This window comes from Centropristis striata, chromosome 8 (assembly GCF_030273125.1).
Source record: "Centropristis striata isolate RG_2023a ecotype Rhode Island chromosome 8, C.striata_1.0, whole genome shotgun sequence".
Classification (NCBI taxonomy): Eukaryota; Metazoa; Chordata; class Actinopteri; order Perciformes; family Serranidae; genus Centropristis; species Centropristis striata.
This window is the reverse complement of record NC_081524.1, coordinates 35,314,110-35,327,056: the sequence shown is the minus strand read 5'-3', so window position 1 is coordinate 35,327,056 and position 12,947 is coordinate 35,314,110. Positions and strand designations below refer to the sequence as shown.

At 36.5% G+C, this 12,947-nt stretch overlaps 1 protein-coding gene across 1 annotated transcript in view; it reads right to left on the bottom strand.

Annotated features, from left to right (window-relative positions):
• Window positions 1-205: 205 nt before the first annotated feature.
• LOC131976294 (lysophosphatidylcholine acyltransferase 1) overlaps window positions 206-12,947 on the bottom strand; it is a 31,579-nt gene continuing 18,837 nt past the window's right edge. Inside the window, exons 7-14 of the mRNA XM_059339252.1 lie at window positions 11,665-11,699; window positions 9,929-9,983; window positions 9,494-9,576; window positions 8,561-8,686; window positions 7,784-7,937; window positions 6,797-6,895; window positions 6,187-6,328; window positions 206-5,002 (exon numbers count right to left, since the gene is read on the bottom strand). Coding sequence (XP_059195235.1) covers window positions 4,770-5,002; window positions 6,187-6,328; window positions 6,797-6,895; window positions 7,784-7,937; window positions 8,561-8,686; window positions 9,494-9,576; window positions 9,929-9,983; window positions 11,665-11,699 — 927 coding nt within the window. The 3' untranslated portion in view covers window positions 206-4,769. The remainder of the gene's footprint in view (window positions 5,003-6,186; window positions 6,329-6,796; window positions 6,896-7,783; window positions 7,938-8,560; window positions 8,687-9,493; window positions 9,577-9,928; window positions 9,984-11,664; window positions 11,700-12,947) is intronic.

Genomic DNA, 12,947 nt, shown 5'->3' with positions numbered 1-12,947 from the left:
ACTGTACTCAACTCTCAAGACTGCACAGCCACTGTATGACCTCAAGAGGGAGACATTTATGCACTAAGCCAGGTGAGGAAGGGAAACTGAGCATGGTATAGGAAAGGAAAAAAAACAAAACAGACAAACTCACACACACATTTCAGTTCTACTATCATGCGAACAATTACACACACACATCAAGAACCATTGTGACAGTGACAACTGTGTGTTAACATTTCATTTTTTAATTCAATCCAAGAGTCACATTAACAAGTTATATCATAGCAGTCCTGAACAGACAAATTCAAAGTAGCTTGCAGTAATGACTCTTCATCATCAAAATGCATTAATAAAATAAAACCTGTTGAGTATAGAAAAAGACAGGAAGTAAAGCTACAGAGAAAACAGTTCAGTTTTTTGGTCGGCAGACACGAAGCCATCGGAAAGACACTATCGCTCTGAAAGAGTACACAAGTCTTTCGTCTTAGGCTCGCTGCTGGACAAACTGTGGTAAGCAGGCAGCAGTAGCATAAATACAAGTTCATCTCTCGCAGGTTTACATTTTATCAGATTGATAGCAAGTACAAAAATGAGATTCACCTCTACAGAGGTATTTGAAATAAAGGGGAGGTGAAACAAGTGTGAAAAGAAGGGGACCCGGTATTTTCATACAGCCCCAATTCCAAATTGTTCTAAATGTGAATATATATTTATATATAAATGTACATATTTGACTTGCTGATGAAATATAATATCATCCTTTAGACCTTCACATGGAGATTTCTGTTTAAAATAAACAAACACAACTGCATGAGGGGTTCCTGTGGCTCGATACATTTCATTCTGGGTCAGGTCTTTTTCAGTTGAAATTCACAATCAGATTTCCCACCTATATACAAAAACAGTATGGTTTCCCTTATACATACAGCACAAATTGTATAAATAACTTGCTGCTGTAAAATCACATCACTTAGGAGTACATTTAATACTTAATCATTCCACGGTGCAGTTTTTAGTCATTCAAATCAGTACGTTGGTGCCGAGTCCTACACGTTCAACAAAGTCGTTCCGAGCTACAAAATTTCCACAATCCTGAGACAAGGCAAATAAGTAATATGATGTTAAAACTAACCAAGCTCTTATTACAGTACAAACACAAATATGGGACAAGGAACAGCTTACTTTAATGTGTGATCCCTAATTTCCTCTGTGCTCCCATTATTGCAGCAAATATATGAATGCAAAAACTATTCGTATTAACAAAAATGAGCTACAATACCGTGACCTACAAACTTAACATGCTTTACAGCGATGTGATATTTCTTTAAAAAAATAAAGAAAAGAATCTAAAGTGCAAGCACAAATATGTATACTTTAAAAAGGACAAAGTAGTAAGGGGGAATACTAAAAGATTGTGATTTAACATGTTAGTTTATATGTGCGTACAGTCGGGAGTGTTTGTGCGGCCCGTCATGTGGTGGCAGACATCACCTCAAGGCCTGACACGCTCACACTTTGCTTATTTCAACCTGCATGCCTTTAACATAAAAAGTCAATGGAGAGAGGGCTCAAACAGGATAAAAAGTGTACAATTGAAAACCATGATTTCTTCGGAAAATGTCCACTGGAGATCAGCGCTTTGAGGAGCTTCTGATTGTGACAAGATTGTCTATACATTCTCTTTTTTTTAGCATAAAAATTCTATAGATTCAAGGCTATCGGTTTCCATAAGAAATCTGCATTTTTGTTTCTAAGCAGTCAACTCAGCGATAATAGTAATAATATAACAACAATAAAACTTTACACTGTGTAGGAGGAATACAGCACAAAAAACAATTGCAGTATTATACAAAGGAAAACAAAAATGTGGCTCATTTTTTCACCATCGATACAATCTGCAGAGGAGAGAAGATCACAGATCTTTGTCATGGCAGTGAAAATAAAAATCATTCATATACGTATATCAAAAATTCACAAAATGTCCTGCATTTGGAATATTCAAAATACATATCAGAACTCTTCAAAAGCATACATCTTGAGAAGGCTTAAGAGATGTGAAATATTGCTTCACCGAAAGCCATAATGGGGACACATGTACAGTATGAATGGTCATGAATGTGATGGAAAAGCGAGGCTCGCCAACACGATGAACTCATAGTTAAGAAAAACATTAAGTTGTAGATAATTTTGTGATATCCATAAACAAAAAGCTAACAGAATCAAACCGTGAATGATCCCAAGTACAACTGGCTACAAACAGATTCTATGTGTTTCATTTCATCTGCTCTTGAGAGGTATTCCCTTTAACAATGAGTTGTGCTATAAAATGACATGATGAAAGCATTTTCAGAGAAGTTGTAGCATAATCTAATATTTATTTTATGTTTGTTTAGTATTAGTATTAGGTTATTTTGCGTTTTTCCCAGTCAGAGAAAAAAATAAAAAGCCAATTAATTGTTGGCAAATGATTGAAACAAGCATTATGTGGGAAATATTTGCAAATACATCCAGAAGTTGATTGTAATTTGAGTTTTTCTTTTAAACTTAATATCAGTATTATTCAAGGTACAAGTGACCTAAAATATTAATAATTTAAAAACCACTAAAAGCTAATAAAGAGCTCTTCTATGCTCGATTTGAGATAAAATGTGTAAGCTTTAAAGGACCAGTGTGTAGGATTAAATGCCATCCTTTCCAAGCATGTAGGAGAACCTAAAGTGGCACAAAAACAAAAAGACCCTCTCTAGAGTCTGTGTTTGGCTTGTTTGTTCTGGGCTACTGTAGAATCAATGCTGTGCAGCATGAGGGGCTCCTCAGGAAAGGACCCACTCTGTATGTAGATATAAGTCTGACTTTCAGTTGATTATAAGCGAATAAAAACATGATTATATTCAGTTTCTGCCAATAGAGCCCCCCCTAATCCTACACACTGCTCCTTTAAGTAGCAACAATAAATCAAAGGTCCACCCATCCTGTGATTATAACAGAGTTCGTACAGCTTTTTAAGAGTAACATTCAAGCACTTTTCAAGCACTTTCAAAATAACTAAGATTTTCAGATTCTCAAAGCCTTTAACGTCACAAAAATGTGAACTCCCTGAAAGTCAAGTTATAGTTCACACACTATGACAACAGAGACAAAAATAAAAGATTTTGGGTTTCACATGAGTGATTGTTAAGATTAAACACCAGATTATATTAAAAGTAAGCTTTTTTTTCAAGGAGTATATTCCAATTCAAGCCTATTCCTAACCTTGAAAACATAAGTAAAAATCAAGCACTTTCTAAACTTTCAGGACCTTGTCTGAACCCTGTTATAGACACACTGTGTGGCCGTAGATGCCATAGAACTTAATCACATTCAGTGACAAATGTGTGTGTGCCAATGAGAATATTTCCACTATTTGAGAATATAAACAAGGAATAAATATCACAGGTGGATCTCTACCAATCCCAGACTGGTCCCTCGACTGTGTTTGGACACAAAGGTGCTTGAGTCTTTTTTTTTTTTTTTTTAAAACATGAGGAATAGTGGATAAAAACAGGTGACTAAGGGGCCACTGCTTAATTGTTAGATTGTTTCACACCTGACAGACTGAGGATATGCTGTGAAAATGGTAGGAATGAATACAAATGTAGCAGTGTAAGACAGAAAGGGAAGTAGTATGACCTCGCCTTTAGAGTACCAAACAAAGCCACCTAATTGAATGTGCTTTCACTGGCCACACATTGTGAACCCCCCCCCCCCCTTACAGCCATTACACCATTGACTGAAAACAGACAGTACAAACATGACAGGTGACATTAAATCACCAAATGCATTTTTGGTCCACGTTGTGTAATTTCAACAATAAAAAAAGACACTTGAATTTGCCAACCTGAAAGAAATCTGTGAAGTTAATGTGAATGAGGAATGACTGGGCAGAAGAGTACTGATGTCGTAAGAAAACAAGACATGCACATCACCCAGTGAGCGTCAAAAATGATGACATCATACGAGTTAAATTTTTCATTTTTGTCACTGAACCCTGAGCTAAATCAAATATATCACTGTATATGTAACAGGCTCATAGCAATTATGACCGTCAACTCACAGAGACCCGAGTTCACCTCAAATGTGTCTACTGTAGTCACACAATTGTCACTGGTCCCCTCAGGCCTCCCTTCTTTAGATAAATAATCCTCAATACTGCTCAAAATAACATGAGCCCATGCATTCTGCACTTTCAGTTAAAAAGGCAGCTACCATTAAAGAGAGGAAACAGGTAAAAGTTACAAAATAAAAAGAGAATCCAACACTGATTTCACTAAAGATTAGTTCACTTCACTGTCCAGGGCTTTTGTTTTCTCTTGCTTCCCTCATGTTAAAAACATGCACAGTTAGCACTATGTTGGAGGGAAAAGTCAAAACATAAAAAAAGAAAAGAAAAAATTGCCCCAGGAATTCTTATAAGTGCTTGCCCTTCAAGTATTCAAGCATTGTATCTGAAGCAGCCATTGTTTTGGCATTTTGACGATCCTTGCTATGAAAAAAAAAATGAAACCAAAAAAAAAGGAATTTATAACAAAATAAACTTACCAGGCTGAAAATAACCTCAGAATTTTCATGGACACAATACTAATAAAAAAGGGTAAGGTAAACTTCATTTTCGTAGTCGTTGTGGTTACTGAAATGTAGTCCCTTACTGTCCAAACAAGTTATTAACGAACAGCTACCCTTTGCCTACCACACAACGCCCTCTCACCAGGAGAGGTGCTACTTTTCTCCCACTACATTTCTAAACCTATTTAATTGTGTTTCTTGAAGAGTCCATCTATTGTGCCGTCGTGGTCTTTGGGGCTGAAGTCAGGGCAGATACCGTTAGCTGTTTTGGTGGTGGCAGTGCCGTGCAGGTTCCGGGAAGACAGGCTGGGCTTTGTTTGGTGAGCGTGGCAGGGGCTGCTGTGGAGACCTGCGTTTTCTGCGTACAAGTAGTCCTCAGCAAAGTCTGGGTGCTGCTCCATGAAGCATCTGAACTTATCTGTGGAAAGACCACAGGAGGGCGCCAGAGACAAAGGTAACATGAGACAAAGGCCTGAAAGATGCCCAGAGACAGACTGCACTTAACCCATTAAGGCCTAAAACGCCTGGAAAAAAATGCCGAGTTTGAAAGAACCCCCTAAAACCTGAAGTTTTTCTGGAAATTCAACAGAAGATTTTTTAGCCTCTGTAGCAGATAAAAATGAAATTCAAAAAGTATTTGAGAGCTTATACCCATGGCTTTCATACGAAGTTGAGTTTATTTGTCCAAACCTTCAAGAAAGTTTTTTTTAAAAATCAACAAACTCAGCAAATGTTACATTTGACTGAATAAAAAATCCTATGCATAATACTAATACATGCCCATTAGCAAGATGCAAACATGATATGACCATTGGAAGAAATAGACATAGTTCTCATTACCCAACTGTAATAAAAAAAAAAAAATTATCGTAATAATAATAAATAATATTCAATTTTATATATTGCACTTTTCAGGGTACTCAACAACGCATAAAGTAATATAGGCCTAAGACATAAACAGTCATGATTTCTTATATAATCACAATCAATTATTATTATTATTATTATTAATAATAATATGAATATATTATTAATAATATTATTATTATTATTATCTCCAGATGGCCACAAATCTGTCTGTTCTTCCGTGAAAATATGTCGTCTAAAACATATTCCTCATCCATAAATGCCTCTCGATTGGTTCCGAGGGTTCAAAGTCGGATCAGCAATTAAATAAACGGCGCTGTTTTCATCAAGATTGCTTCCATCACTTACTTCTGAGCTCCTCCGCTATAGTCGCCTTGATTTCAAAGTTCTGGAAAAGTCTAATGTTGCATTGCGACACTCCCGCATGTATTCTGACCATGATTCTGATGCATTTCATGAGACCGAAAAAAATACAAATACTACAAAATGACATATCCGCTGTCCCGGCCTTAATGGCAGAGTGACGCAACATCGCTCCCGGTTTTAATGGTAGAAATGCGATAATGCTTTCCCGGCGTCAATGGGTTAAAAGAAGTGGCCTGGTTGTTGAATCTACTGCTCCTCATGGGAGGCTGAACAACACCAGGAAAGAAGACCACTGCTTTGATAACCAAGCCAAGATTCACTCAAGAAGTATTTAGGTCAATCCCTTGGGATGGTTTCTTTTATTCTTACCAAATGTGATCTTCCCGGTGTCTTCAGGATCAATGGCGGTGAACAGACGTGACACACTGAGGTGAGTCACTCCTAAAGCTGTCTTCAATATAACTGCCAACTCCATCTCTGTGATGGCACCGTCTTCCTCTGCCTCAAACATCTGGAGAAGATACAATGGGGACAAATGCAAGTGTCATCTTTTGGACTTTTTGGACAGTGTTCCCACATTAAAAGCCAGTTAAATTGCTCTTTAACTATATAACTGGTGGTTTTATAAAAGGTGTACTCAATTGATTCCACGAGCCCTAAGGTCACAGATCTTGCTCAACTTTATGAAAAGAGTTATGAAAAGCAGTACAAGTTAAAACATGAAGATGACTCAAACACGGCTTGGTTGCAACGATAAACCAGGATGACCCTTGTTACAAAATGCAGATCAAAGGGTAAAAAATGTGTAAACACATGTCAGCATGCGAGATCTTTTTCATTTTTCTGTGTTGAAAAATACAAGACGACCTACGGTAAGTGGCATTTTAACGTAGCAAATGTCATGTTGATCCTAAGCAAGCACAGCAAACTGTATTCTGCCTGGTGGTTAGATAAGAGGAAAGCTTGAAACAGAACATACCTTGAAGGCCAATTTCATCGTTTCCAGAGTTTTGGCAGGTCTGCATACGACAGATAAGGCTATAACGTATTCTCTGATATCCATGCAGTTATCTTCATGCTGGGAAAAAGGAGAGAAAACAACGCGTTACGAAAGATGAAGACAGAGGGTGAGAGCCAGGATATTTATTTATATATTCATATGGGTGATTGTTGTTTAGGTCATGAACGCGTTGCTGCATTAAAACCTTTATTTGTTTGGGTTCTACACTGCAAAATGTATTCCTGAATGAAAAGCAAGGTGCTGCGATTAGTTTCAAAAAAGCATCTGCTATTCAATAAAGCCTCCAGTCTCAACAGTGTTTTTATAGAAGCAATTTGTCTACTCAATATTTTGAATTTATTCATGCCCCAAACTGAAGCACGTTTTGCTAACTCATACATATCAAATCTCAAGTTCTATATTGATTGATTGATTGTCTTTATTTCGAACATGCAAGCAAGTAAAAAAACAACAACAAAAAAAACAAGTTTAAATATTAATAGATGAATAAATAAAAAACAAAACAAAAAAAGCAAAAAAAAAATTGAGAAGACAGACACTTTCTGCAAGCTCGAAACGGAGTAGGAAGAAGTAAAAAAAACTTATCGAGTCCTACCCCTTAACAGGTCTCTCTCTCTCTCTCTCTATATATATATATATATATATATATATATATACAAGGGCAATATCTATCTATATCTATATATATATATATATAGATATAGATACTATAAACAATTTATATTACATTGTAAATACCTATACATGTATATTGTAAATTACTATATAAATATAAATATTATAAACATAAATACAATTACCATGTGTATTACAAAACTACTTGTAACTATATAATTGTATCGCAGTGACATAATGCGAGATTCATAATGAACAAAGAGACACAAGTCACTGAGGAAGACTGTCAAGTCATCACGGCTGTGACTGAAACATCTGCACAGTCTTTACCTCGTCAAAAAGAGCGAACATGTCTCGCAGCATCTCTGAAACTGGCACGTCGAGGAACTGAGCAAAGTCGTCCAAGTCCAGCTTCTGACCTTCCAGCTTCCTGGCTCTGTTCCCGTACTCCTGCAGAACCTTCTCTGTGTTCTTGGGTTTCAGCCTGTGACAGCAAGGGCAATAATGTTAATTAATAACTTAGCTGTAGTGTCAATAAGGAAATGTAGACAGTTTTTTATCAACCGACATTAATGAAACTGTAGTTTGTCGGGCTGCATTCTTTTGCCTTGTTTGCAGTATTCTGTCCAAACCATTTACATCTCCTCCTGTTTCCTATCCCTCTCCTCCTTTTCTCTCTCCCTGAACTATCAGTGGTCCTGTCACTGCCAACTGTTAGACAGGGGAGGAAGTAGACAGTCATATGCCTCCTCCAATACACATAGTGCTGCCAGGTGCTTCTTATCACCTGCCAGAGAGGAGTTCCACCAAGAAATCACACCATGTGCAGAGAGATGACACTATTCCCCTCCAAATCCCACAGAGTGCACCTGACCAACCAATGGAACAGCACAGCGACTAAATCACGATCCAAAACTACATTCCCACCTGTGCACATGATCAGTTGTGTTTGCTGGAATGCAAACCCCGCTGAAGGTACCGCTGCCAGATATTGAATCCAGGTCCCTGCTGTGTTTGGTGAGTATTTTGCCCCTGTCTCACCCTTTAGCCCCCTTACTTTGTTGTTATCGATGGGAGCGTTGCATTGGAAGGGTTTGAGTGACTCACCCCAGTCTCCTGACGAGCTTGGCAAACTCCAGCAGACAGGTGTCGACTGGCAGTCTCAGCTGGCCTTCTGCCATGGCCAGCTGGCAGTCTTCAAATGAATAGTCTGTGATGGGTACCCCAAGGGCTCTGAGCGTGGCACAGAGGAGACAATGACGGGACATCAGTGTGTGCAAATCAATGCAAACTTTGCTGAAGGTGCATAAAGGCCAATGCAGGAGCCGATATGGCTACTTTGAAGTTGAGAACATTGTGAATAGTTTCTCTGTCCATCTGCAGAACTTAGGTTTCCCCATCCCTGGCTTCAAGCAGTGAAACAGAGTGTGGGAGTGAATAAGAACACAGGAAGTAAGTATAGCCTGTGCAACCTGAGCGCTACATACAGGGATAAAAGCAAGAAAAGACTTGTGAGCTTCAAAAGTTTTCCAGTAGGAAATGTGTACAATGTATTCATTGAGACTTAGAGTGCAGTTTCATGCAAATTATTCTGCCTGAAATCAGGCTCGGTGCCTGAGAGCTTTAAGCCCTGCAGCACAACATGGTTTACATTGGTACAAATTTTGGTGGTGCAGAATTTGAATAATGGTTAAGGTGTTAATGATTACACACGAGCAATACTTATACAGAGGAAAAAAAAAATGTTTTTAAAAACTTTATATTTTGTAATTGAAACAAAATGAAACAATCACTAAACAAACACAGGCCCTCTATGCTTGTTGCTTTATGTGAAAAAAATGACAGTAACCAGTTTAGGCAAATGATGAGCGTTCTCATATATCCCATATATATCTATGTCACTTGTAATTGCTGAGACAGACAACAAAAAAGTAACGCATGATACATGTTTTGCTGGTAAGTGAATCCTGTTGAGTTATTACTGGATATATTCAAAAGATGAACTCTCACATATCATATGAACAATAAATGTAAACTTACTTAGCCATGACACGTCTCACGTTAATAGCAAAGAGAGCAGGGTTCTTTTTCTCCTCCTCTGAGGGTGTGTAGATGGGAAGGAACTGCAGAGAGAGTGAGAAATAATAAGCCAAATCTCAGACGTCACAAGAAATTATTATTTTATGGACATTTTATTAATGTTTTATCTTTTTTTTTTTAAGTACGTATTTACAAAAACACATATTTAATTCATTCTGGACCAATGAAAAAAAAAAAAGTATTCTGTTGCATTAAAGTTAAGAATTTATGAAGCACAGAAAGGAGGAAGCATCTTCAAAACATAGGAAATAATGGAACACGTAGCACACATTCAATAATTTGGAATACTGCATGTGCAGTGGTCAATGAGTAAACAGGACATGATGTACAGTGACTTTAATACCTGCAGTAAATGAAGGATAATTTTACACTTACCTCGACCACAAACTCGTTATGTAACTGGCAAAGTGTCAGCCACAAGATTTTAAACCTGGATAACAACAAAAATAAACATGATGAACAAAAATGAACAAATAAGAATATACGATGTGTTTAAAGGGCACCACTTTTTTCTGAAATTTGCTGACCTATATTGTTTTGCTATCATATAATAACTCATGGCGACAAGGAGATAATCTATTTTCTGCAAATTAAGATTTGAACTGTTTTGCATAGTTATTCAGATAGCTCATTCACTTCGTATAAAAATCAAACTGCCAGTGTTTATATGCACCAATCTTTTAGGGTATGCTTCTCGCAGCTTTAAACATCTGGATTTGGACAGACGAATATTTTATGTTTTCTAAAATTAAAGAACAATATGCATCTAAGCTCAGTTTACGTATGTATACATATGGAGATGTGATATTACCCTTAAACTCACTGTGACATGTTTGGGATGAACATGTCACTGTAGACTCTATTTGCATATGTTAGATTCTGAGTGTGTCTTTTAGAGATTCAGTCAAAAAATGTATAGATCTGCTCAGCTGTACTGGGAAGGCGGCCAACTACATTTAAAGAGGCACCATAATGATGGAAGCCAAAACCAAAACAGGACATAGTAATCTGAGGATGCTACAGAGACGTACACTACTGGTCAAAAGTTTTAGAACACACCAACTTTTCCAGAATTTAATTGAAAATGATGCAGTTTAATGTCTCAGTGTACTCTGAAATGAATGCACATTTGCAACATTTAAAATTCTTTATTGAGCATGATAGTGTTTTGAAAGTAAAAAAAAGATTCAAAATCACATTTTATGTTGGACTAAAGGACTACAAAAAGACACAAAATGACTAAAAAAAAGACACAAAATTACCCAAAAAAGACACAAAATGACTTACAAAGACATGAAAAGAATTAAAAAATGGACAAAATAGCCCAAGACTCCATAGAGTTAAGTTGTTAAGCCATTTCTTGTTCCCTGAAAAAAGGACTACTTGTATAATTCTGAAAATTCTGAAATGTACATTCTTTTTCAGTTTTGTTTAACCTAACCTTTTTTTATTTACCTCTGGCAGTTCACCACTAACCTTCGTACCCTTTCAAGCTGTTCATTTGACTTGAACTGCTTGAATTTCAATAAAAAAATGGAAAAATTGGGGTGTTCTAAAACTTTTGACCGGTAGTGTAAAACAAGTCATAACTAATCTGCTTCCAGTCTATTTGACATCTCATTGCAGAGATTCAGACAATGTTCATTTCCAAAATAGTCGCCTGCACTTAAGTTGTGGAATGTAATCAATGACAACAGTTACTGTGATACATGATGGTGACTGGAACTCAATTTGTATTTTAGTCAGAAGAATAATCTTCCTGTACAGTGTGTCCGATGACCTCAATGTTGAATGAAAGAGCGATTCATCTCCATTTATTATTCATTATATATATTTATTTATATTTAATCTAAATATAATAATAATAATATTGTATATTTATCTAATTTTGGTGATGACTGTGAACACAATTAACAGCTAACCCCATAATATTACGTTTCAACATTTTATGCATATTTGAGCTTACATAAGGGGTGAATTATTAAAAGTATGACTTTTACTTAAAAAAAAACACATTAATAAATAATATGCAGACACATGTTCTGCTGCATTTTAAAAGCAAGTAGAAACTGAAGCACGGCATGTATGAAATGAAGAAATTGTGCACTCACGCTCCAGGCCCTTGCCACGTCCATGTAATTGAGTCCTGTAAAAAAGAAAAAAAAAAGAATATAAAGCAAAGAAAATATTAAAACAGATTTTTTTTTAAATTACAAGGAGGCAAGGCATTTTCAGAGACATTTTAAACTTCTTTCCTGCTGCTATTGCACTAAAACATTCATGCTTATTTGCACATCAAAAGCCAGGTTACTGTGTCATCATGTTAAGAGAGGAAATCAGTTCCCATGCACTGCCGTAGTCTGACTACTCAAAAACACAAAATATTATACCAGCTTTGTCATAAATGTGAAGGGTATCTAAACATGAGCGCTATTTTAAATACAAATATGGTTATTGTTTATTGTTAAAAAGATCCCCATTAGCTGTCACCAAAAGTGGGACGAGCTAGTCTTCCTGGGGTCCACAAGACAAAACAAAAATCACTTAACATTAAACATTGTAGACATTATTATATACGTCATCAGAAATCATTACGAATAAGTTATTACATTCATATCTATGACATTAATTCTCACTTTCATACAGTAAATATGTTAATTCACTACTCACAAATTTAAATAGTGCATTCTCAAGTAATAATTAAAAGATACTTTACTATTCAGTTCACGTATATTCAGTGGGCAATTATTCCAATAACTGATAGCACGATAAATAACTGTTCTCTTTAAGGCATTTGATTTTGGACATGGTAACATCATCTGACCACCATTAGCTGACCTTGTCACATAAGAATGAACCTGATCACATCTGACAATTTGGTTATATAAGAAAACAGGTTGAAAAGAATAGACAGTGTTTCTAAAAAAATTTGTTGTATTATTATCTTAACCCAGAGCTCGGATTTTGAATGTCCAAGTACTTTCTAAAGAGAAAAGTACTTGCGTTAACTAGGTTAAAAAAAAAAAATCTGTGTTCCCATTCACATAAGTTGCATGTGAGAGTTATAAAAATGCATGTGAACACAGTAACTTAGCATCTTGTTTTATACTTGCAAGTAAGATATGTGTCAACCATGTGACTCCACTGATTTCAATAGCCTAACCACCGTTTCCGAATGACATCACTGAAGTTTTGCAACTCCATTTGTGATTTCTACATGTGGCTTAAAATTGCAGAACGACTAGCACTACCTTCTCCAGTAGTAGACAGTGCAGGTTTGTCAGATTTAAAAGATCCTGCAAACAATTCCCTTTCACAGTGTCCTTTGTTGGTTTTCCACAGTCTCACTAACAACAAACCCAAGCAATGCCTTGCCTTCTGAGTCATATCGTGA